Source organism: Ambystoma mexicanum, chromosome 9, assembly GCF_040938575.1.
Source record: "Ambystoma mexicanum isolate Mex_15411 chromosome 9, UKY_AmexF1_1, whole genome shotgun sequence".
Lineage (NCBI taxonomy): Eukaryota > Metazoa > Chordata > Amphibia > Caudata > Ambystomatidae > Ambystoma > Ambystoma mexicanum.
The window spans coordinates 1,539,722,439-1,539,749,193 of record NC_090931.1 but is presented as its reverse complement, the minus strand read 5'-3'; the positions used below and the strand labels follow the sequence as shown (position 1 = coordinate 1,539,749,193).

Here is a 26,755-nt window from a genome sequence, read left to right as displayed (position 1 = left end):
TCTTGACCTGTATAGGTAAGACTGTCAAGGAAGAGCAGTAAAGTTCAATCTCTAGGACCTGGACACTGGTCTGAAATGTAGTTTCAGATAGACTTAGGGCCTGCTCAGCCCGGTGATACTCTGTTCCCTTTTTGTCACCTTCTGGGTTCTCGATTCCCTCAGCCTCAAGTGGGCTATGGGCTCTGGTAGCCTGGATTAGCTTGCTTCTTCCACCCCCTTGCTGGGGCTTTCCTGCCTTAGCCACCAGTGGGCCAGTTTGTTCACCCCTGGTTCTTCTGCTACCCTCTTCCAGGGTCTTGCATTTCTCAGTCTCCAGTGGGATCTGGGTTTTCTCCACCCGTGTTAGTGGATTTCTTCTATCCACTCACAGGGTCTTGCTTTTATCAGACCCCCCCCCCCCACTGGGCTCCAGGCTTTCTCAGCCCAATCCATCATTGGCTGCACCGCCATCTAACCATTTCCCCTTTTTAGTCAAGTACCTTCTCTCTTGCGGCTGTGGTCGTAGTCGGTGTCGCAATTTCTGGCACTGGCGATCCCACAACTTTGCGCTGGTCTGCATGGTTGCTTCTCCTGCTTCTCTTCATGCCTGTCTGTACTTCTGCATTCGTGCTTCGGTACGCTGGTACCTTTGATTGCGCTGCATCATGCTTCCTGCTTCAGCGGTTCTGGACTGACTGGGTTCCACCCCTCGTTGAAACAACTGCTGTACTAGTGGAACCTTTATTCTCTGAATACCATGTCCCCTATGTGGATCTCATTCCTCGGTCGGAGGCACCGCCTCCATCTTCAGTGTTTCTGCGTGGGTTGCTGCTCCCAATTTTCTGCTGGATGTTCTCTCCCTGGTTTGGTCTTTTTTGATCTTTAATTTAAAGTTTCTTCTTGGAATGAAGAAGAGAAGTCCATTGGTTGGCAGATTCCACAGGAGGTGGGAGTGAGCAGAGGTCAACAAGCTCTTCTAGTGCAGTACGGCGCACAAAGCATCCATGGTGGCCCAGGCTGTCTCTGTCAATCGTGCTCCTTTCAGCCTCGACAATGCGCCGTGTCATAGCACCCCAATGACTTCCCCGCCGGCCGGGCTCACTGCATTCTGAAGTGGCGGCACGCCGCCAAAGCCTCCAGAACAACGCAACCTGTCTGGACTATGTAGCCTTGATTGTGTAGCTGTGCTTCGGAGTAAGTGTTCCGTTTCAGGCGTGCTCAACAGACAAAAAGGTTCTGACAGAAATATCGCCCGAGGGCGGGGGCGTGGCTACGAGGGCCATGTAGGAGGACGCGAACTGGAGGAGCTCCCGAGATCCTGAAATGATCCTGGCGAAATAGTGCATAACAACGTGCCTATGACTGCTGAAAGCACACATGCCGGTGTGTGAACGGTCTGACTGCGCTTGGTGAACTTTTGGAAGGCGTGGGAGGAACGGTGGTGGAGTTTTGTGCGAAAAAGATAAGGAGCGCCAGAAACGAAAGACGAAACAAAATGGCCGATCAACGACCGGAACAAAGGAAGGAGCAGGCCGCACGGTGGTCGGGCGATAGAAGCGAACTGTGTGCGCATTTGTAATTTGTGCAGAATGCAGGTCCTCTGGGTCATGTCTAATAGAACAGTGAGACCGAAGGCGAAGCAGCCCACCTTGGACGACTTCGCCAAGACGTCCCCTGGTCCGGAAAATTCCAAGAGTAAGGAAGGATAAGTCGCCTACAGGCGGCATGCCTGCGGCGGTTACTAACCAAGAGGTCCTGGATGCGATTGCGGACTTGAAGGCGACCTGGGAAGCTAAGCTTGAACTGGCCGTAACTGAGCTGAAAACGGCATTGGACCTTGAGGTCGGTGAGGTGCAGGAGGAGGTGAATTTACTCCGGCAGGACGTCAGGTCCTTGCCGGAGCGCACTGAGACCCTCGAGAAAGAGGTGAGCCCGAACACTGCAGATTGTGCCTCCCATAAGGCCGAATTGCATGCCCTGGTGCAGAGAGTGGGCAACTTGGAGAGCATGGCGGAGGAGGCAGAAGGATGCACCCGACGGAACATTCGCATCGTGGGCCTGCCAGAAGGATCGGAGGGCCACGATCCTACGGAGTTCATTGAATCTATGCTGTTGCAGGAGATACCTGGAGGAGCCTTATCTCAAGGATTTGCGGTGGAACGTGCGCATAGAGCTCTAACAAGGAGGCCGCCGCCGGGAAACCCGCCTAGGCCAGTAATTGCCAAAATCCTTAATTACCGGGACCGGGAGAGGATACTAGAACACTTCCGCAAGGGAGGAACGATTACACGAGGAGCGGCACACATAACGGCCTACCCGGACTATACCCTGACTGTGCAGCGTAGCCGCATGAACTTTGGGACGGTAAAGCGGAGATTGAGAGAGGCAGGCCATAAATACATGTTGCTGTATCCGGCGAAATTGAAAGTTTTTCATAAACACAAAACTTTGTGTTTTGAGACTCCGGAGGATGCCATGGGATGGCTCCACGCGCAGGGATGTCCCCAGGAGCCTGACGTTCGGACGGGAAGAGGAGATGGAGGAGATAAGTAGTGCACGAGGAGGGTGCTACAAGATGGCGCGGAATAGATCTCTGGGACTTGATTATAGTCATTTGCGCGGCTTTAGGCAGAGAAGGTCAGACTGTTGCACAAGATATTATGAGCACTGTGACTATTGCTGTATTTAGGGGAGCCTTGCAGAGCGGATCTCTTTATCCCACTTAGTAACTTTAGTTAAGTGGCCATTAGGGCGACTTCACCCTACTGAGCTCTGGGCATTGCGAGGATGGAGCTGGGCAGCAGTTGGGGTGTGTGGTGTTGGGGAAGGGATGGGTAGAGGGTGGGGAGGGAAGTGGGGAGTTTGGGGTGTGTATAGTTATGGGCAGTTTAAGTTTGTACAAGAGGCTACAAGAAAAAGCCAGAGGGCTGTATCTGTATCGCGTGGGCAGGTGGGATTTTCTGCACGGAAGGGGGGAGGGTACTCATGAGCTATGGGAGATCTTAAGATCGTAACGTGGCATGTCAGGGGACTCAATAGTTACCTAAAGAGGAACAAGGTCATGATGTATTTGAAAAGACAGAAGATTGATATTGCACTGTTGCAAGAGACGCATCTGACTCAGCAAAAGTTGGAACTGGTGGGGAAGAAGTGGAGAGGTACTGTAGTGGGCTCTCCGTATTCTGCCTACGCTAGGGGAGTGTTGGTCTGGGTGCCACCGTACGTTCCGCTCCAACTTACGCAAGAGGTGGTGGATACGGAGGGGAGGATGGTCATATTGAAGGCACTGGTGGAGAATAGGGCGGTGTGCATTGTAAATACGTATGCCCCAAATCAAAATACGGCGGCATATTTTAGGACTCTGTGTACCAACCTGGGTGCGTGTGTGGGTGGGGCGGTTATTTGGGGAGGGGATTTTAATTGCGTGCTGAACCCCAGGGTAGACAGATCTGATGATAAGATTGATAGGCCCACCCCAGCGGCCAGGGCATTGCAGACACTGCTCGACGACTTCGGGCTGGCAGATGTTTGGAGGCTGAAACATCCTAATGAGGAACAGTACTCGCATTACTCAGCCCCGCAACAACTGCATACGAGACTTGATTATTTTTTTGCCACGCCAGATGTGGTGATAGAGACCACCCAAATAGACTACAAAGCTAGGGTCCTGTCGGACCACTCGCCTCTGGTCCTGGGTTGGCAGTACTGCCGCCCCAGAGCGCGGATACCGACGTGGCGCCTCCGGGCTGAGGCGCTCAAGGATCCGGTCTTTAGAGAGGATATCAGGGATGAGATCACACATTATTTTGAGGAGAACGCTGGCAGTGTGGATTCGGTGGGCACGCTCTGGGAAGCCTTTAAGGTGGTATTGTGGGGTGCTGCCATTGCTAAATCAAAGGGCCTGCAGGGTGGGGTCCTAATGGAGTTAGGGGAAGCTGAGGATGTACTGGAACGGGAACTCAATAGGGGATGGGGGGGTGCGGAGCTAGTACTTAAACTACAGCAGCGGTGTGCGGAACTTTGGGAAAGGCTCTGCAACCTTAACTATAAGAAGTATGTTGAGAGACAGCATGCAGGTGGGGATAAAACGGGCCGTCTCTTGGCGTGGTTATACAAGAGCGAAACCCCTAGGCCCCCGATTAGGACGATAACCAGAGAGGATGGAGAGGTAGCGGACACCCAAGAAGGAGTCAATGAGGCATTCTTAGACTATTACAGGGCACTATATAAGGACAAAGGGGGGGCAACCGAGAGGAGATAAGAGAAACTTTAATAGATATGGTATTACCTAAGATTAGTGCCGAAGAAAGGGAGGAGCTGGATGCACCGATTACTTTAGAGGAATTGGAGGAGGTGGTGAAGCAGCTGCCCACCAGTAAGACCCCAGGTGCGGACGGACTCCCTAGCGAATTTTATAAAGCATATAGAGAGGAGGTACTCCCCCCCCCCCCCACCACCCCCATGCTAGAAATGCTCAATGAATCGTTTGAGGTGGGCCGGCTGCCGGAATTGCTTAGAGAAGCGATAATAATACCGCTCCCTAAACCCAACAAACCAGGGCATAGCTGCGGCTCCTATAGGCCCTTGTCAATGCAGAACCAGGACGGCAAGATATTGACGGCGGTCCTGGCCAATAGGTTGCGGAGAGTTATTAGTAAATTGATACATCCGGACCAGACAGGTTATGTCCCCAACAGAAATATAACCCACAACCATAGACGACTCCACCGGGTGATTGAAGGGGGGAGCAAGAGCGAGGGTGAAATGGCGGTTGTGTCCTTAGATGCAGTCAAAGCTTTCGACTCAGTGAGGTGGCCGTGGTTGCTGGAGGCCCTGAGGGAATACGGGATGGGGCCGGGCTATGTCAGGTGGGTGAAGTTGCTGTACAGTGAGCCGCTGGCAAGGGTACGTACAGGAGCGGTGATATCCGAGAGGTGGCAACTTAGCAGAGGCACCAGACAAGGGTGCCCCTGGTCCCCGATGTTATATATTCTGGCCCTGGAGCCCCTGGCAGTGTACCTTAGACAACAATATGACATGATAGGCATTGAGGTGGGGGGGAGAGAAACACCTAATATCCTTATATGCTGACGATTTGCTATTATATCTGAAATATCCAGAGGAAAATCTTCAATATATTCTGGAGGTAATGGAAAGGTATGCAGAACTGTCGGGCATAGCGATGAACCCCCAAAAATCGAGCATGTTCCCAATGGGTAGCTACAGAGGAACCCCTCCGGAGCGGTTGCCAGTTTTGTCGATACCATGGGCGGTTGGCTCCTTCTGCTACCTCGGAATAGATGTGTATCACACGGTAGAGGAGGAACATTTGCATAACACTGAGGTGGCTGTGGCAAAAAATCCGTATAAGTATGAAGTTTTGGGAGAAGTTGCCGTTGGCGATGATGGGACGGGGGGCGATGCTCAAAATGGTGGTCCTGCCCAGGCTCTTACATTTTTTCAGCAATATTCTGTACATGATACCTAAGAAGTTTTTTTGCCATGCTGAATATTATGTGCAGAGACTTCCTATGACATGGCACTCGGAATAGAGTGGTGCTATGTAAGTTGCAGAATTTCTATGAGAGGGGGGGGTATTAAGCTGCCTAATTTTGAGGCCTATTATGTAGCTGGCCAGTTGCAATATGTGGTCAAATGACTCTCTGATGAGGTAACTCCCGAATTTAGGCTGTTTGGACAGGACTGCACTCCGTTTTACCTGAAGGAAATTATTTGGTTGCCCAGGTCAGAAATGAAGGAGCGCCCGGGTATGATGTTGCATGGGTGGAAGATGTGGCGTAGAGTATGTCGAATGATGGAGGACGTGTACCCGTGTTCCCCGCAGGTGCCGCTGGTGGTCTTGGCAGGGGAAGACAAACAACTAAGGATGATAATCAGGACCTATTGGGAGTCGGTCAGGCTGGTTACATTGGGGGATGTCTGGCAAGAGGGGTCCATTAAGGATTTTGAAGGACTAGGAGAAGAGGCGGGCTAGCATAGGGGCCAGTATGTCACGTATCTAAGGCTGGTGCAGAATATTCGTAAAATCTGGCCTGAGACTGTATTGGCGGAGGAGCCAGACGCCACTATGGGGACAATATATGACATATCAGAAGGAGGGCATGAGATCTCTAGACTGTATGAGATGGTGATGGCCCGGGTAGGGAAGGAATTGACGCATTTGAGGCTAGATTGGGAAACAGAGGTGGGAGCACAGATGACCGATGGGATGTGGGAGCGTGCTATGGGATACCACAAGAAGGTGTCCAGAAATGCCAGATTACAACAAATACAGTTGTGCATAACACACAGAGCTTACATGACCCAGATGAGAATATCGAAGTTTGTAAATGCGGGACGACAAGCGTGCCCAAAATGCGATAAGGAAGATGCTGATATGACACACATGTTTGGTCTTGCCCAGTGATTGAGAGTTTCTGGGGAGAAGCGGCGCAAAAACTAGCAGACAAAGGGGTCACACTCACTATAGATACGGCCTGGGCCTGCCTGTTGGGAGGGTTTCCCAGACCACGGAAACTTAAACATGTTGGGAAAATGAAGGACTTGGCATATGTGCTCGCAAAACGAAGGATTGCCATGGGCTGGAAGCAGTGCCATAAACCATGGGTGGAGGTATGGTGGCGGGATTTGCAAAAATGGGCGGAGGCTGAAACGGTGGTATGGCAGGAGGCATGCAGCAAGTGTGGGGAAGAACTAGTGAGTACCCTGCTAGCATGGAGAGTATTAATAGCGGGACTGTTTGGAACAATAACGGATTCTGCAGTCTCAGAAGAAGGCGATACCCTGCCACACGCAGCAAATACGGAATGAGAAGAACAAACAAGCTCTTGAGGGGGGGGGGGGATTGGTGGAGCAGTGGTCTTGACTAATTGATGTTCATGTGTTTTGTTGCAAATAACGCTGCCAGTTTGGTTTGTATTGTTTGTTTGTTTTAAAAATAATAAAAACCTTTTTTTTTAAAAAAAATATATATCGCCCGAAGGCTGGTGATTCACACCCACTAGGATGGGCTCATGTGGTGTTGACGTTCCCGAGCTGTGGAGCTTCCAAATCAGGCAGCCATTTTCAGCCATGCGCAATAGCACCCCCCTGCCAGAAATGTATTAAACAAACATTCAGCTTCCCCTGGTATACTCTCCTGCCAGGACTTTTATGCTATGACTTTTCCTTATAATCCATGAAACAACATTAGCCCACTTTTGGCTTATCCAATCTGGTCTGGCACAGTTCTTTTGAATATTCTCTTCCTCTTTCATCAAAGGTTTCTTTGCCCTTTTCTAAGAGGATTCTCTCTTACTTCGGTCTTGTCTTTCACGACTGTGCAACTGGTGCACCAATTGGCACCCATTGTGGACTATCTGGGACTCATTCATCTCTATAATCCTCCCTGGACAATACCCATTCATACTTTTGTCTTAACTTTCCGTTTGCAAGACTTTGGAACTTCCTTATTTCATTTCACAAACTATATGTCCCATAATGCACCTTGTGGCAGTTTCCATTCCCTGGTTATTCCTATGCAGCAGTCTTAGAACTACAATCCCGAGAAGCCTTAGAGATCATTGTGACTTTCACTTCCCCAGGACCAGAGCGGGAGGAGGCCAATTACCTTCAGGTGTGCTGCTCCAGGTGCTGCTAATTAGCATGCTTCAGCACAGGGCGGCTCAGTATTTAAGCAGCTGCCTGCAGGAGCACAGGGCTCTTGCATTGAGCTTTTTACCAGCCCTTTGTTGTTTTGATCCTTGGATTTCTGCTGTGTCCTGTGGTTTCCTGAACCTGCTCCTGTTCCAGAGCCCTGTGCTCCCTGCCTTGCAGCCCTGCTACTCTGCCTTCACACCACTGCACCTCTGTGCTTCCTATACTGCAGCCCTGCTCCCCTGCTTGCAGTCCTATGTTCCCTGTCTACAGCCCCTTGCTCCCTAACACTAATTATCTTGGTTACTTTTTCTGTGCCCATTGCCCATACCATCAATCTGCAGTCCTACCATTGTTATCCCACTCCAGAGTTACAGTTCCTTGTTTTCCCTCTGCAGTCCTACCATTGTTTTTCCAGTCCAGAGTTACTGTTCCTTGTTACCAGTCTGCAGTTTCCAGTCTCCTCACCCCTGCACTTACATTCTAGTGTTCTTGCTTTTCTTCTTTCTTCCGGTTCTCTGTCCTGAACCTTGCCCGCTTGGACTTCCTTTTTTTCCCATGGATATTTCTGTTACTGTTCTTGTCCTCACTTGCTTGTGTAATTCCTTTGTTCAGAGTTTGGCAGCTGGGTTTCCAGCAGGCAATCTCTGCCCCTTTCCTTTGTCGCGTTTCAGTATTGTACCTTGTGCCATTGTAAACGGTGTGCTGGTTCCTGTTTCAGGAGGCAGGCATTGTTCAGTTCCTGCTGGACCCGTGCAGGCTTCCGTCTTGTGAGTATGGTTACCTTGTTCGTGCTTTAGGGTCCAGACACATTCACTCACTACTGCTACTCCTTAACATGAGCATTCAGAGTGGGGCCCTGTAATAGTAACCAGCTTAGAAGGCTAGAGTTTCTCTGGTTCTGTGGGAAACTCTTCCCCCATTCTGTGTACACGCCAAGAGGGAACCTAACGTGTATGTTTTACTTGTACTCCCTGCCCCTTTCTGTTCACGGCCTCTGTTGCCTATCCTTGTTGCAGGACTCCTTGTACTCCTGCTTCTTGTATACTTTTCTCCCTTTGGCTTTGTGGGCACGTCTCTAACCACAAGCCCCTTTGACATGGTCCTTGAGATATGGGTTTAATACCCCGCTCATAGTTTGCTTCACAAACACGTTAACTTCTTCATTCGTATGAAGTGGTAATAATAATAATAATAATAATAATAATAATTCGCAATTCGTTACGAACCCTCAGGCATCTGAGCGCTGCACATTATTGCCCACGGTGTATGGTGATCATTTATTGACCTCGGAAGGATGAAAGGCTGAGTTTGGCCTTGCCGGGATTCGAACCTGCGTCGGCAGGCTCTGCACGGATGTCAAAGCGGGCGCTCTCCTGACATTTGCTGTGCTATCTGACCGGCTACACACAGTACATTCTGTTAGGCAACCCAGTAACCTATCTGTATTCCCTGGGCTTACCGGTTGCTCACTGTGATCCCTCGCTGTGGTTCCCGTCCTTCTGCGTTATTCTTACGGAGTGGTATTCACTTGCAGGCAACCCGGTAACTAGGTTGTCTTCCCCGGGCTTACCGGTTGCTCTCTTTGAGCCCTCAATTTGGTTCCCGTCCTTCTGCGTTATTCTTACGGAGCGATATACACTTGCAGGCAACAAGGTAACTAGTCTGTCTTCCCTGGGCTTACTGTTTGCTTATCGAGTTCCGGTCCATCACTCTGGGTGTTCTCAAGTTGCTCATTAGTCATGAGACCTGACAGCTGCTGCATGCTTGCTGTTTTGCTTTTTACAGTGCGCAGTTGGCGCTGCCTTCTATACTCGGGAGGTGAACCGTCTGCACTCGGGCTTTTCTCTACCATGTTTGGGCTCGCTTCCACACCATCTCCTACGGCATGATTCCCTTCAGTGTGGGTCTTACCGTCGGCCCAGGTCACAGTGCAGCCCAGCGTGTGCAGTTCTCTCCTCTCCTTCTCACCGTCAGCTGCAGCTTATGCTGCTGTAAACTTCCCAGCATGATTGCATAGTTTCTAAAGACTAGACTATTGCGTTGGTTTACTGGTCATGGTCTTGCTCATTGCTCCAATGCTCTTTCCCATCTCAGTTGTTACAAGACTGTTCCTTGAATGACGTTGAGGTGGCAAATACTGATCCTCATTGGGAGTTAGCCTTGCTACTCCTTTCTCGTCCCAGATGTTAGCATATTATGTGTGGGATGTTGGGGAGCACTAAAAGTAGATCTAATAAGAGGTTGAGGGAGTGGGTCACTGTAGGCCATTAGGGCATGTGGAATAGAGGAATGGGATTTCCTCCAACGGTGTCTTGTAATCTCCCAGAGGTTCAGCTCCCCCCAGGTGTGCCTCCCTCATATAGCCGCCCCCCGGGTCAGGGTCAGGTAGCGGCTGCCGTCCCCTGGTCACATAGGGAGAGGCCACCTCTGGGAAAGGAGTGATGACATCCTCATATTCACCACACTACGCTTGATGATTGCCTCTCCTTCCATCTTCTAAATGGCTGCCCTTACTGGCCCGCAACACGGATGCCTCCTGCTCAACTCATCATACCCGCGGATGAGCAGGAGGAAGGAAGAACATGGCGATGCACCCCTAGGACTGCGCGATTGAAGACATGTACAATTGATGCACCTGGAATTGTAGAACTGCTCCTCCCCCCCGACCCCACATCTAGGTTTTAACCCCCGCAAAAAAATGGGCTAATCTCCAACTTCCACTACCTGGCAAATGTCCTATAGAGGAACATTACCCATTAACTTGAATCATTCTTTGAAGCTAACCACGTCTACAAAAACAACAACAACAACAACTAGTCCAGCCTCTTCTCCAACTGTAGAACAGAGTTTGTTATCTCTTCGGTCTTGCATAACATGAGTCGCATTGCAGATGCCAGTGCCTTCATTTTGTTTTATTCAGAGTGGCGTTCAGCACGGCTGATAATGCCATCCTCATTTCTAGACTGTGCTCCAAAGCCTTGCACTCTCCTGGATTGAATCTTTCCTCTGGGACAGATTCTCGATCATTGCCCACCCCACTTAACAAATCCAGGCCTCACCTGCTCCACCCCCACCTGTGAAGTTCCCAAGGGGTCTCTCCTTCCTCTCCTCTTCAGTGCCCATGCTTGTTTCATGGCGTCTCTGGTTCATTACTTTGGCACTACGTTCTGGTTTTATACTGAGGACACCCAAAACTTTCTCAGAATGGATTAGCTCCAGAGAAATGACTCTTTTGTTGCATGCCAGCTCTCCATGACTGTATGCAAGATCCAGACTTAAATTCAACAAGGACATGACAGATGTTCTGGATATCAAAACTCCCACCAGCCCACCTCTAACTCTGGCCCTCCATCTCCTCGACCTGCTCTTCCCCATCATATTCAGTCAAAAGTTGGGGTATCATCTGTTGTACGCCTAGTCAAAGCTGTGATCCACCCCGGTTTCTTCTTCCTAAGCACCGTCAAGAACATCCTTCAACCCCTCTTTTTCCAGAACAAGGTGTCCATCATCTGTGCTTTCATTTCCACTTGACTCAATAATGGAAAAACTGCTTCCCTCAGCCTCTTGACCAAACTGACCCTTCAAATGCAACACTTCCAAAATGCAACCTCCCGCCTTTTACTTGCCCACAGGAAAGGTATTGCATCACCCTCACCCTCTCCTCCTTCACCGCTCCCCTTGCCAAATGCGTGCATAGACTTTAAATCTTTAAATAAAGAGATTAATACCATGAATTCTGTTCGCCACCTCCTGGCTGTCCGTGTGGCTCAGGTCTTCCTCCTCTTGGTTTCTTAATGAAAAGACAGTAGTGACAATAAGTGGACCTGGTTTATAAAAGAAAACACACATGTTAATTATTAATCTCATGACCCCTGCATAAGAAAAGAGAACAATCTGTTATTTACCAGCTGGTATAAGCTGGACACCAGAACCTCCCATTGGCTGAATGTCCAAGCACAAATGATTTTTAAGTGCCAGAATAATTTGGCTCCCAAATATCCCATGGCCACATGTTCAAGAAACCAACCTCAGAGATGGCTAAGGAGCGGTAGCCAGCTCCTCCCCTGCATCCCCAGAGATGGCTAAGGAGCGGTAGCCAGCTCCTCCCCTGCATCCCCAGAGATGGCTAAGGAGCGGTAGCCAGCTCCTACCCTGCATCCTCAGAGATGGCTAAGGAGCAGCAGCCAGCTCCTACCCTGCATCCACTGGATTCATCTTGCAGCAGCTGGGAACAGACGATTGACGGTCAAGCGGCTAAAACTGGAATAATCTTCCCGTTCATCCCTCTCTACCTTTCACACATAGCTGATTACTAGTGCCCCCCCCCCCACTAGAGGTATATGTGCGTTATTTAGTACATTTAATAAATCAATTAACTTAACTCAACCACAGCGCGATTGTTTAAAAGAAACGTCTCCTGCCCTTTATGAGCAAGTCACATGCCTGAGGCTAGGGGATGGGATTGGGGTAAGCTTCGGAACCTAGGTCCACGTTCACATCCACCATCCCATCCATAACCTTGTGTGTACAGGAAGTCCCTGACACAAGAGCCACACAAATGCTTGGAAAAAGCATAAAACGGAAAGAGAGGAGTAGCAGGTACCACTTCCATAGCATGCCATGGGCCCAGCCGCATATACCCATTCATAGGGTACCCCAATTACCAGGCGATTTGAATGATACCATGCAGAGATTCCTAAAGGAACATCAGTTGGGCTTTTGGGATGGTTGTCTGAATAAGGTCAGCTGTCAGACTGCTTCAAAGATGGCGGACATACACTTTGTAACCTCAGGAAGCGGCGCTATGGGACGGTCCTCGTCCAACACAAATCACATGGGGAATTGGTAGTACACGCAGGTCTGAACTAAACTGCAGACTTTCACACCCCTGACAAACCTGACCCTGAGCACAACATGTAATGATGGTGTGACGAATCACAGGATGTCGTCACTGCAACCGAAGGGGGGGCCCTTCTTCCCAAGAGGCCGGGGTGGTGAGGCCGCTACCCAGTAGTCCCCCTGGCAGTGGTACTCAGTGGGTCGATCTCATGGGAGGGGGAAAACCCTTTGGGACCAGTGATGGCCACATCAAGAGAATGTAGTATTCCCACCAATCACAGGACCCTAGAATCAATTGGTATACAGTCATTTTATAGCATCAAAACAGAGAGGTAAATTTCAGAACGGACAATAACACCGAAAAACAGGGCAAATTAAATAAATAAAGGGTAGTGGGATAAGGGGCTAAAATGGGTCGGGATGTGGTTGGGGTGGTGTTAAAAGGTAAAGAAAAAAAAGAAGAGAGCGGTTTGGGCTCCCCAACCCCAAATAAAAAAATAAAAAATTAAATCTTTGTTTTTCTGTGTTTTGTCCGCAATGAAATTGACCACTCTGTAATTGTGGTCGGGAAGATCACATATAACCGAATCCCTTCCCACACGTACCCCACCTTTCTTTCACCTCCTTCCTCTTCAATCCTACCTTCATTTCCTATTTCATATCTTATCTCCTTTTTTAAAGCAGTCCAAGTAGAGAGTACTGATACGAGGAAGATTCTTACTGAGTTACCACATCAACATTTACTTAATACTGAGGCGAGTAGCAAGTGCAGAGCAATACCGATTAAGCATTCAAACCACTTTCACAGTCTAGTGGTTCGCGTCAATTGATTGAAAGAAACAGGATAAAAACTGGAAAGGAATTTTACACGTTGTCAAGCCCTCCTTGGAGGAAGCGCGAGCACCAGGGTGATCCAAACGTGCATGTGGGTGCTTGCGGATGTCTAGATAAGGGAGAGAGAGTCTGTGGACGGTCCAGGACGTGAGGACCACACGCCCGCAGGCAGACTAAGATTCTGGGCTGGCCCAGAGACCCAGGAAGTGTGATTGCGCAAGATCACGCTGTTCAAGAAGGAAAGAAGACTGGAGCTGCCACAGAGCAAGGGAAGCTCCAGAAAGTTACCGGAACCCAGCAAACAAGCCCAACTACCTCAAGGGACCCGACACTTGTGCAAACCACACCACAGGTTACATGGCTAGCCGAGAAGGCGATGTAGGCTGAAGAGGTGGTCACACAGATCGGATGGCTAGGAAAATAGGGTCTGGAAGACTAAGGCAGTGGGAGAAAAGCAAAGACGTACATGGACTTGTGCCAAGGCTTGGTAGGAGAGTGAACCTAGCCCACAGAATGGAAAACTAAAGCTGGAATTGCAAGTCTGGGACCCGCACCTAAATGAAGAGATTTGGAAGTTAAGGGACAGTTTATGCAATACTTGGCAGGTTAGAGACCCAAGTCTGCATGACCCCCACTACAACCTGGGAAGTGCATCCAGGCCACTCTTCTGCATTGCAGTAGCTGGTGAGAGGGGCCCAGGTCTGCACACCAGAGTCAGGGATCCACTACAGCTTGGGGTGTGCATCAGGCTACTGTTCATCAGCGCAGTACCTGGTGAAAGGCAACCAGGTCTGAACACCAGAGTGAGGGACCCACTACAGCTTGGGGAGTGCATCCAGGCTACTGTTATTCAGCGCAGTACCTGGCGAGAGGCAACCAGGTCTGAACACCAGAGTCAGGTACCCACTACAGCTTGGGGAGTGCATCCAGGCTACTGTTATTCATTGCAGTACCTGGCGAGAGGGAACCAGGTCTGCACACCAGAGTCAGAGACACACTACAGCTTGGGGAGTGCATCCAGGCTACTGTTATTCATTGCAGTACCTGGCGAGAGGGAACCAGGTCTGCACACCAGAGTCAGGTACCCACTACAGCTAGGGGAGTGCATCCAGGCTACTGTTATTCATTGCAGTACCTGGCGAGAGGGAACCAGGTCTGCACACCAGAATCAGGGACCCACTACAGCTTGGGGAGTGCATCCAGGCTACTCTTCTGCGTTGCAGTACCTGGCGAGAGGCAACCAGGTCTGCACACCAGAGTCAGGGACCCACTACAGCTTGGGGAGTGCATCCAGGCTACTGTTCTGCATTGCAGCACCTGGCGAGAGGCAACCAGGTCTGCACACCAGAATCAGAGACCCACTACAACTTGGGAAGTGCATCCAGGCTACTCGTCTGCGTTGCAGTACCTGGCGAGAGGCAACCAGGTCTGCCCACCAGAGTCAGGGACCCACTACAGCTTGGGGAGTGCATCCAGGCTACTGTTATTCAGCACAGTACCTGGCGAGAGGGAACCAGGTCTGAACACCAGAATCGGAGACCCACTACAGCTTGGGGAGTGCATCCAGGCTACTGTTATTCAGCACAGTACCTGGCGAGAGGCAACCAGGTCCGAACACCAGGGTCAGGGACCCACTACAGCTTGGGGAGTGCACCCAGGCTACTCTTCTTCTGCGCAGTACTTGGCGAGAGGGAACCAGGTCTGCACACCAGAGTCAGGGACCCACTACAGCTTGGGGAGTGCATCCAGGCTACTGTTATTCAGCACAGTACCTGGTGAGAGGCAACCAGGTCTGAACACCAGAATCAGAGACCCACTACAGCTTGGGGAGTGCATCCAGGCTACTGTTATTCAGCAGAGTACCTGGCGAGAGGCAACCAGGTCCGAACACCAGGGTCAGGGACCCACTACAGCTTGGGGAGTGCATCCAGGCTACTCTTCTTCTGCGCAGTACCTGGCGAGAGGGAACCAGGTCGGCACACCAGAATCAGAGACACACTACAGCTTGGGGAGTGCATCCAGGCTACTGTTCTTCTGTGCAGTACCTGGCGAGAGGCAACCAGGTCCGAACACCAGGGTCAGGGACCCACTACAGCTTGGGGAGTGCATCCAGGCTACTGTTCTTCTGTGCAGTACCTGGCAAGAGGCAGCCAAAGCTTCCGAACATGGTCTGGGTCCCTAATGAACTATGCTGTAAGCATGAGAAAGGCATGGGAAAGCGAGACACTTCCCAAGCAGCAAAGGAGAGGCTGAAACCACAATGGGAAAGTCTTACTGAGACAAGAACTGACTTTTGTCCAAGGGAAGGGAGTCTTTCCTATGGACCAAGAAGACATCTCCAGGAGGAAGTGGAGCAAGATCATAGAAGAGGTGGTGGAGAGGAGTGAGAGCAGAGAGAAAGAGGTGGAGAGGAGAGGATGAGGGGCAGAATAGAGAGTCGCAAAGGAGGAAGTGGGGCAAGATCATAGAAGAGGTGGTGGAGAAGAGTGAGAGCAGAGAGAAAGAGGTGAAGAGGAGAGGATGAGGGGCAGAATAGAGAGTCGCAAAGGAGGAAGTGGGGCAAGATCATAGAAGAGGTGGTGGAGAGGAGTGAGAGCAGAGAGAAAGAGGTGAAGAGGAGAGGATGAGGGGCAGAATAGAGAGTCACAAAGGAGGAAGTGGGGCAAGATCATAGAAGAGGTGGTGGAGAGGAGTGAGAGCAGAGAGAAAGAGGTGAAGAGGAGAGGATGAGGGGCAGAATAGAGAGTCACAAAGGAGGAAGTGGGGCAAGATCATAGAAGAGGTGGTGGAGAGGAGTGAGAGCAGAGAGAAAGAGGTGAAGAGGAGAGGATGAGGGGCAGAATAGAGAGTCACAAAGGAGGAAGTGGGGCAAGATCATAGAAGAGGTGGTGGAGAGGAGTGAGAGCAGAGAGAAAGAGGTGAAGAGGAGAGGATGAGGGGCAGAATAGAGAGTCACAAAGGAGGAAGTGGGGCAAGATCATAGAAGAGGTGGTGGAGAGGAGTGAGAGCAGAGAGAAAGAGGTGAAGAGGAGAGGATGAGGGGCAGAATAGAGAGTCACAAAGGAGGAAGTGGGGCAAGATCATAGAAGAGGTGGTGGAGAGGAGTGAGAGCAGAGAGAAAGAGGTGAAGAGGAGAGGATGAGGGGCAGAATAGAGAGTCACAAAGGAGGAAGTGGGGCAAGATCATAGAAGAGGTGGTGGAGAGGAGTGAGAGCAGAGAGAAAGAGGTGAAGAGGAGAGGATGAGGGGCAGAATAGAGAGTCACAAAGGAGGACGTGGGGCAAGATCATAGAAGAGGTGGTGGAGAGGAGTGAGAGCAGAGAGAAAGAGGTGAAGAGGAGAGGATGAGGGGCAGAATAGAGAGTCACAAAGGAGGAAGTGGGGCAAGATCATAGAAGAGGTGGTGGAGAGGAGTGAGAGCAGAGAGAAAGAGGTGAAGAGGAGAGGATGAGGGGCAGAATAGAGAGTCACAAAGGAGGAAGTGGGGCAAGATCATAGAAGAGGTGGTGGAGAGGAGTGAGAGCAGAGAGAAAGGGGTGGAGAGGAGAGGATGAGGGGCAGAATAGAGAGTCACAAAGGAGGAAGTGGGGCAAGATCATAGAAGAGGTGGTGGAGAGGAGTGAGAGCAGAGAGAAAGAGGTGGAGAGGAGAGGATGAGGGGCAGAATAGAGAGTCACAAAGGAGGAAGTGGGGCAAGATCATAGAAGAGGTGGTGGAGAGGAGTGAGAGCAGAGAGAAAGAGGTGGAGAGGAGAGGATGAGGGGCAGAATAGAGATTCGCAAAGGAGGAAGTGGGGCAAGATCATAGAAGAGGTGGTGGAGAGGAGTGAGAGCAGAGAGAAAGAGGTGAAGAGGAGAGGATGAGGGGCAGAATAGAGAGTCACAAAGGAGGAAGTGGGGCAAGATCATAGAAGAGGTGGTGGAGAGGAGTGAGAGCAGAGAGAAAGAGGTGAAGAGGAGAGGATGAGGGGCAGAATAGAGAGTCACAAAGGAGGAAGTGGGGCAAGATCATAGAAGAGGTGGTGGAGAGGAGTGAGAGCAGAGAGAAAGAGGTGAAGAGGAGAGGATGAGGGGCAGAATAGAGAGTCACAAAGGAGGAAGTTTAGTTTAGTTTGTTTATCTGTAGAGCGCACCAAGCCCTGGGGCATCTGGGAACTTGTCTTACAAGTTACAAAATTACATACATTTATGATTCTTTTTACAAAGGGTGCATACTAGCAGTGAGGTTGCATACAGTGGCTTTGCATATTTGCACGAAATACATAATAGAAGGTTATATACAATAATTACAGTGCCAACGTAGAGTAGTTCCAATGCAGAGTCATGGGGGGCTACTTTCTTGATCCTGTAGCCATAGCTTTGCATTTTTTTCTGAACCAGTGATAGAAGGGTTCACATCTTAGTGACATGGGGAGAGCGTTCCAGCTTTTGGCAGCTAAGACTGGACAGATATTGCCTCCTGCCCTTTGTAGATTGAACCTGGGTATTTTGATGCAGTGAGTTTTTTCCGGCTTAGTGACTATGTTAAAGAACAATAATAGCTGGAAAGTGGTTAAATCTGAAAATCCAAATGTGTTCGTGCAAGCCACAATGCTGCAAAGCATGGATCCAAATGCAATCATGAGTCATCAGATACTCATAGTAAACACCTACTGGAATCCAGTGATGATATCTTCTAGGAAGTGTATCAATTCGGTGACCACCGTAGTAGACGAATGTATGCTTGAATATAGCGATCCCACAATTATCATCGGTGGTGACCTGAATTACTCCTGGTTTGTCAATAGGCAATTAAGAACTACTAAGGCAAATCAGCCCAATCAAGTCAGACCAGGGGCAACGGTGGACAAAAAGCAGGAATTGTGCAATGTTAAACGGCACCACTAGGGGCGATATTCCTGCTGCCCATACATGGCATCGGAAGCACAGTCACAAAACCTTAGACTATATTTGGTCCTCACGAAACCTGCTGTGCAGAATGGTCCAGTTATCACCAATAAAACTAACCAGTAGTGATCATAACACGCTGAAGTTAACCTGGCACATGAAAACCAGTCAATCACTAATCAGTTATTCAGAGAACTAAGCAATCAACCAAGGAGCAAACAGATTACGGATTAGCAAGGACCAAATAGCAGCTTTAAGTGCAAACATCTTCTCGAATTAGGCGTTTTCTAGCAGTCAAGTTAACTATGCTGTGCTCCTTTTACAATTCAATAATAGGAAAAGTGGTTTAAAACATTTTTTTGAAACTAAGACAAGATTGAGTGGCTACCATTGGAATTTAAATCCAATTTGACTAACGTCCCTGATGAATTGAACATGATAATTGCCTGGAACACCCGTGGCAAACGGCATTATGAAAGTGGGGACAGGTTGTTGGCTAATCTACATAGCTATTGCATCTTAGCACTACAGGAAACATGGCTATAGGAACAATGTGATATAGATGGAGGGGCTGCCTACAGAGTTTAGCAGTGAAAGGTAAGCGAGGACGCCCAAAGGTGGTTTATTAACAGCCATGAAACATCCATGGTCTGGAGACAAATCCAGCTGGTCAACAGACATGGGGGGGGTCATTACGAGTTTGGCGGTAAGGGGTTGACAGCGCTGGTAAAGGTGCTGGAGACGTCAACCCCTTACCGCCCCATTATGAGTCTGCTCGCGGGAACCCGATAAGGATGCCTGGTTTTACCAGGTGCCCTTAGCGGGTCCTGTTAGCAGACCAAGGTGCTAACAACGGGCCCGTTATTAACAGGCCCGTTGTTAGCACCCTCCCCATTCCCATTGAGCCCTATGGGGGCTCGAATGGGAATGGGGATGGGTTCTTTGAATGAGGAATTACTGGGCCCTCCAAGGTCGGAATGGCCCAGTAATTCCTCATTCAAGGAACCCGGACCCGGTACCCGGTAAAGGGGTAGCCATCCCGCTAATGCCGGCATTGGTTACCTCCTAACTTGTAATGACCCCCATGGCGTTAGCTGTGATGGGTAACCCCACCCTTCCTCAATTCCCGCGTATAATGGTGATAAACATATAAAACCCGCCCAATGGAACAAATAATAAAGCCAACCTGGCTAGAATATAAAAAATATTAAAAGAATGTGAGCCTGAGGTACCTGTTATAATAGCCGCAGACTTTAATGCTAGGATTATTCTTCCTGAAGACAATGGACCCCAAGAGAGGTTCAGGGCCTATAGAAAATGGTTTCCCCAATAGATATGGGAGACCATGGGCAAACTTGATTTTGAAACATCATTTAATTAACCAAAGGGGATGCCAAACAGAGTGCGACCCGGGTGGGGGGAGGCAGCCTATCCACGATAGATTACATTATAGTGAATTAAAAGGCTAATCAATTGGTTCTTGATATGGAGATTGGATGCCGAGAGGAAAGTGACCATCTACCACTATATGTGATGCTGGAATATCCTAAGGGAGAGACAACAATCACCTGGGCGTCAATATTGAGGTAGATAATGCTGCTAATCAGATAATCTGGAACCCCCACAAATTAGAAAAAGCCAATGTTATTGCAGTAAAGGAATTGAAAGCATTTGCAGACCAATTGGAGAACAATTTAGATGAAGGCGCAAATGAAACAATTGGTAAATTTGAAAATCTGGTGGATAAAATTAAAGAAGTCTGTACCCGTAAACAGAAGTATTGCAGCAACAGTGAAAGATGGAATATGTCGCATGGAAAGCACAATACTTATGATTGGGAAATAAATAAAGCCAAAAGACCCCTCAGACAATCTATAAAATCTATAGTATAGTATATATTGTAACTGTTTCATGCAAAATGTATGATGCCTATGTAACTATTTAAGAAATGTGCCCAGGGGCCCAAGGGCTTGGGGCGCTATATAAATAAATACAATACAATACAATTCAGGAGGATTAGGCAAACCTAGAATGATGTAAAATACATTGATCAAAACACAGAACAACAGGAGAGCATCCTTAGGAGAGTCTGAGATAAGAAGGCACCCCTTTCATTGACTCTAAAGCCACCTGTTAAAGATCAGGGGTGTAACTTTACCCAGTGAGAGCAGAGCTTGGTGGATTTCCTTCATCACATTCCTGTACAGTTCCTTCTGCCACTCCTTCAACCTCTTCCACTCCTCTCCAGCAAAACAGGCAGGAGTGTCATGGAAGGTGACCTGCCCCTGGAACAGAACATGTGACATCAATTATTTACTAATTCCATTCAGTGTGATACAGTATTCAATGAATGTCTGTTAATTTCAAATGGTTGTATGTATTTTTTTTAAACATCCATTTATTAGCATGTCAACAAATACAATTCATATCGATATGATACACAGGTTTTTAGTAGAAGCATAAACACTTTGTTTAACTACATTTCAATAAGTATATAATTCAAAGCAAATATTACAATCCAACACACCCCCGTTAGACACACTAAATCACTTTCAGTGTATGTAAACAACATTTTCAAAACAAATATAACCACCCCTCCTATCAGAAGTTATACAGAGACACAAGACTCCACATAGACCAACACCAAACCAATACACTAAGAAAGGGAGCAAAGAAGAAAGATATAAAAAAAGTAGAAAGAAAAGAGAAAGAGGGAAGAGAAGAGAGAAAAAGATAACTTTTTTTAAAAAAAAATCCCACACCTCAATATTAACCACACCTTAGATATTCAGCCATATAAGGCATTGAATGGCCCCCACATCGAAATGTATTCCTCCTCCTTCTCCCTCGCCTCGAATGACATTTTTTCATAAGTGGACAGGGTCTGCAACTCCATTAACCAGTCCTCCACTGAGGGCTTCTTCCTGGTTTTCCAAACCCGAAGAATCAGTCTCATCGCAACTAACAGAGCTTTATCAATCCAATTGTTATATTTCATAGAATCTGTACACCTACCCCTATGTAGAAGAAGGATTATATTAACTGCTGTTCTCTGTAAAATTACTTTTAGCGTCAATTCAACTCTATCAATCACTTCATTCCAAAAAGTTACGAACTCTCGAACAACTCCAAAAAAGGTATAACAAGGTACCCCTGTCTGTCCCACACACCCAGCATAAATCATCCGTCTGTAAATTCAATTTATACATCTGAACTGGCGTCCAGTATGCTCTACCTATTATCTTCTGTCTGATCATAGGTAGATTTAAGTCCGCTCCTTTTCCCCATAGTATAGAGGCTTTTTAAATGATACTAACTGCAGATATCTTTTTCCATACGCAACCAAAGAGGTCCATTAAAATCATCATCATCTCTACAATAATAAGAGCCTTTAAGCAAAAACGCCTTACAGTATTTATGTAAGTCTGGATAACCAAATCCCCCCCTCATCAACCTTCTGCATCAAAATATACCATGGGATTCGTGGTCTTTTATCCAAACCACACAAAAAACTTTGAGAAACCTTATCAACCCGCATAATCTACTTTTTACTTATCAAAAATGGAATCGACTGAATAATATACAGTACGTTTGGTAATAAGTCCATCTTAATGGCGTTGATTTTCGCCCATGAAGAAAGTTTATATCTTTCCCTTCTTCGTATAAAGTAAGACATTTTGTCTAATACCCCATTAATGTTGTTCTGCACAATTTTGTTTAGCTCACCAATAACATAAATACCAAGATATTTAACACCCTCAGGCAGTGCTCAAGATAAGATTTTGAGGTTGGAGTATTTTATGCATGATTTTTCAAATTAGAGAGTAAATGCAATTCCAAGAGAGTAAAAATTTGTTTTCTGCTCTGCAAGAGAGTAAAACATATCCAACATAGACCCAATACATACGTAAAATCCGACCCGTAGACCAAAGGAGTTGTAGATCAAAAGGTGTCTGGCTTGCCTTTAACCATTTTATTACACTTGTGGAAATTATTCCGCCATAAAATAACTTGTAAGTACATGCTACATATACAGCTTCATTTTCAAAATTCTGGAGCCTAGAAACTACTATAGATTGAGACTAATGTATTGCCTGCAGAGAGAGAGTGAGTACGCAAGTGTTAGCAGTACAGAACTTGCTTACATTACTGCTCATTTAGGAATCCCAGGTGAGCAGTCTTGATTGCCCGATAGGTTTCTTCCTAGGCAGTCAAGAATCTGCATCTCTGGCATAACACGACGCATCACAGCCAATTCAGCCCATAATCAATAATCACATCAGGGGGGGTGAAAGCAGTGGAAGAAGTGGAAAAAAAGGAACTAGTGGTACTCTGGATGCATCCAAAAAGGTGGGAGTGGGATGGCGGGACAGATGGGGGAGGGGGGACTGTGGGGGTAGGGAGGACTGTGGGGGGAGCAGGGGACCAGGATCACAAACCTTGGCTGAACAGTGAAGCAGGGATTTTAATCCACTCTGCAAATTTGACCACATACCTTCCAGGATTTACTCAGTACAAATAGATTGGATTTCAAGGCCTACAGACAGTAATGCCATCTTATAGAGTTCACTTACAAAAAACAAATTGCATAATAACGCAACATGACCACATGCAAAGTCCCCAACGAGGAGTCAGCAGACTGGAAACTCCTCCACTGTACAAGGGTAAGCAAAAGAGGAAATGGTCAAGGCCACCCGACACATCGTTGCCCTCGGGAGCCCCACAGTGTTGGCCATTCATCATCCCAACTAGGACACAATGCTGGGGATGATTTATGAAAACATCCAAGAGTTGCAAGTTCCTCAGATCTTCGAAGTATCATTGCAAGTCGGTTAAAAAGTGAAAATAACACCCAAAATCAATACTCATAGTCAGCATTCATAACACAAACACGCAGCTTCCTCTAGCAGTCATTCTGGAGAAACAATGAACACTGCTCCAAAAAATGGCAAACAGATTCTTAGCTTACTTGAGTTAGGGAAATCTTAAGTGTTGAGGGTTAAAAGATTGATATGCTTGCACTACAGTGCCATCTAGTGGAAAAAAACATATTATTTTTTATGAAAATAAAGGCAGCGTAAACAGTACACAGTAGAAAATGAAATGCTCCGCAAGGGATAGAATTGCATGCGTAAAATGGAACAATACGCACCTTATCTGTAGGGCTGCCCTCAGGGGACCATTTACAATTCCACACATTCAGAATTTCCCTATTATGTATTTTTGATAGCGGGAAAATCTCAGTCTTGTCCCAATTCACTTTATGTCCAGATAGCCTACCTACTTCCTGAAACATCTGTTTCATTAATAACCCAAAAACATCTGGGTTGGACAACAGGACCATCTGCATAGGATAAGATTTTAACCTCAAGTTTCCCAACACACAATCCCTAAATTCTTTCACATTGCCTAATATAAGCAGCTAATGCTTCAAGTGCCAGATCAAATAAAAACAGAGATAGATGGCATCCTTGTCTCGTTCCTTTAGTGAGACTCCAAAAGCAAACCATTCACAGACACTCTTGCCTTGACCTCATGATGAATACATCTAATCATGCTCATAACCGTTGGCCCAAAACCCATCCTCACCAAGGCATACTCCAAAAATCGCCAATTGACCCTATAAAACGCTTTGTTTGTGTCAAAAAAACCCTATGATTCCTTTTGAATCCTTATTATAATGTTTCCAAATAACATTCAATACCGTCCTGACGTTATATCCATATCTCCCTGGGATGAATCCCACTTGGGATTCATCCACCAAATCCTTCATAATTACCATAAGCCTATTTGCCCATATTCTTGTAAATATCTTAAAGTCCACATTTAGTAATGAAATTGGTCTATAGCTCCCACATTTTTTGTGATCCTTACCAGATTTTGGAAGAACAATAATTATAGCTGCACATATGGTACCAGTCATTAAAAAATCATTAAAAAGCGTGCATAGAAAAGGCGACAGCTGACCAGCAAATTTCTTATCAAATTCTGAAATGATCCCATCAGGCCCCGGCGATTTCCCATCTTTCAACAGTAGGATAGCAGCATTAACTTCTGCCACATCTATCATAGATTCAAGTAACGCATTTGTATCCCCACTCAATTTAGTAAGATGAACTTTATCAAAAAAAGTCTGCAGATCCGTATCATCAGGATGCGAGTCCTCTTTATATAACTTCTCATAATATGATCTGAACGTTTTACAAATATCCGCACTCCAATGAAACGACTCCCCTTCATCATTTTCAATGGTAGAGATACACGCATCAGTCACTAGACTTTTAAGCTTATTTGCCAATATCTTACCATTTGTCACCAAACTCCCTAAACAATTGCTTTGTAAAAAATATCCCTTTCCCTGCACGTGTCTGCTCTAAATTTTTCAGCTCTTCCTCTAGTGTTTTCAGTTTTAATTGTTTGAACTCCGATTCAGTACGTGCACAACATTTTTGTAGTTCGATCACCTCTTTTTCTAGTTGCTCAACTCTTTCTTTTTTCCTTTTTTTTCCATGCGAGGCTCTACAAATCATTTCACCCCTCAACACTGCCTTAAAACAATCCCATACTATCTTGACATTTGACGTGCCAACATTTTCCATTAAATGGGCCTCATCACATGGTATGCGGTAACCATGGCGCTATTAGTGCCATGGTTGCCGCCGGTATTTTACTGTGTCCGCCTTGGTGGATGGCGGAATTACCGCCCTACTCCAAGGTGAGCGGTGGCGGTAATTCCCCATTCACCAAGGCACTTCCCCATTCCCATTTTTGCCCCCATAGGGCTCAATGGGGATGGGGAAGGAGCTAATTGCGGTACCGTAATTAGCACCAAGGTCCCTTTGCGGGCCCGTTCCTTAACGGCTGGTAAAACCAGCCATTGAGGTCGGGTCCTACAAAGGGACCCCGTAGGAAGGCGGTAAGGGTTTACCGGTGCCCTTACCGCATTCCGTGTAATGAGGCCCAATGTCTCTTAATGAAATCATCTAAATCCTTACCTATTATTGAATCTTTAAGGGCATTCACTTGCATTCTCCACCTGTTATTTTTCCTACCCATATTAGCCAAACTAATGTTCAGGTCTATTAACGCATGGTCTGAGATAATCCTCTCCTTAATACTACAGCAGTGTGTCTGATCAACCAATTTGTCACTTATTAAGAAAGAATCTATACGTGAATATGAATTATGAACCAATGAGTAAAAGGAGTATTCTCTATCTGATTGATGTAGCACCCTCCAGATGTCTACAAGATGGTACTTCGGCGCAAACCGTCTCAATTCTGCACTAAATCTCTCACCATTGTACCTGCAGTCTGATCCCCTGTCCAGATTACTATCCATTACTAAATTAAAATCACCGCCCAAAATTATATCTTCTCCCTCCATCTTCGTATAGAGTAAGACATTTTTCTTCCACTCCTCCAAATTCGGGCCAAATCTTTCCGCCGTTTGATCACACATCCAATGCCCTTCACATTCCAAGAAACAAAGTTTAACGGACTAATATCCCACTATAGAAGTACTGCAATGTTTACCTGTCAAAGTAAATGATCTTTAATATGCGCAAACTTTGGCGCGGCGGCCAGATCGGCGTGCCCATTTTGGCGCAGAAGCCTTTCTGGCGCTGTCGATTTGGCACGAGGGACGTTTGGACGTGGATGACCTTGCAGCCCCGTCTAAACTCCCTCACGCCAAATTCAAAAGAATAATTATTTTCAAATGCAGTACGTTGGCAGGTAATGTTACCGTGTTGCATTTGAAAAAAAATGTAGGTGTGGGACTGGACCGGAGCAGAGCCTACCTGAACAACTGCTGCGAGAGCCAGCACACCAGCCCCAACCCCCCACCCTGCCCCGGCGGTGCGCTGCTTGAGACACAGCGGGAAGCGCACCAGGATCACACAGCTTGTGACACAAGAGTCTCTCCTGCTGCACAGTGGGGGGCAGCCCGCAGAGTGAGCACAGTTGGGGGAGTGGCTGCTCAGTCCACACTTCCCTGCATGGGAGGACTCTGAATGCCAAGGGCAATGCTGACTAGACCTTGTGTGACCGTGGCAGCACCCCTGGGACTGGCACCCCACTAGCCTGCCCACATCCTGGGGGGGTTCTATGAGGCGTTCCTGATCTGCTGCTGTCTTTTAAGGGTCCTCTGTATCTATGTGAGTAGCAGGGCTGGGGGCAGTGGGGTTGTGTGAATGAATGAATGAATGAATGAATGAATGAATGACCGCACACAACGCTGAATCTACTCTGGGCGCTTCTGGGGTATCAGCTATGTGAGTCCCTCCGCATGTGTAGTGTGGAAGGCTGCTACAGGGCACCCTCACAAAGTCACAGAACGAGAAATGTGGGGCTGTTTGAATGAGTGAGCTAGTGAACTGGCATAGCGCTTCCTCTCCTCTCTGCGCTTACCGGAGGATCGGGGCTATAGGAGTGCCAGCGGTGATGCCTCTGCGTTTGTACTGCTAGAGTCTCCACGGGGGCAATCCCTAAGCAAAGGATACGATCCTGGGAAAATCATGTAATATAATTAGCGCCTTGATGCCCTCAGGTTAAGAA

General features: G+C 47.6%; 1 protein-coding gene across 1 annotated transcript in view; it reads right to left on the bottom strand.

Annotated features, from left to right (window-relative positions):
- Positions 1-26,755, bottom strand: part of LOC138487577 (uncharacterized) — a 306,899-nt gene that overhangs the window by 68,854 nt on the left and 211,290 nt on the right. The window contains 2 exon segments of the mRNA XM_069614050.1: positions 11,367-11,462; positions 20,356-20,482. Coding sequence (XP_069470151.1) covers positions 11,367-11,462; positions 20,356-20,482 — 223 coding nt within the window.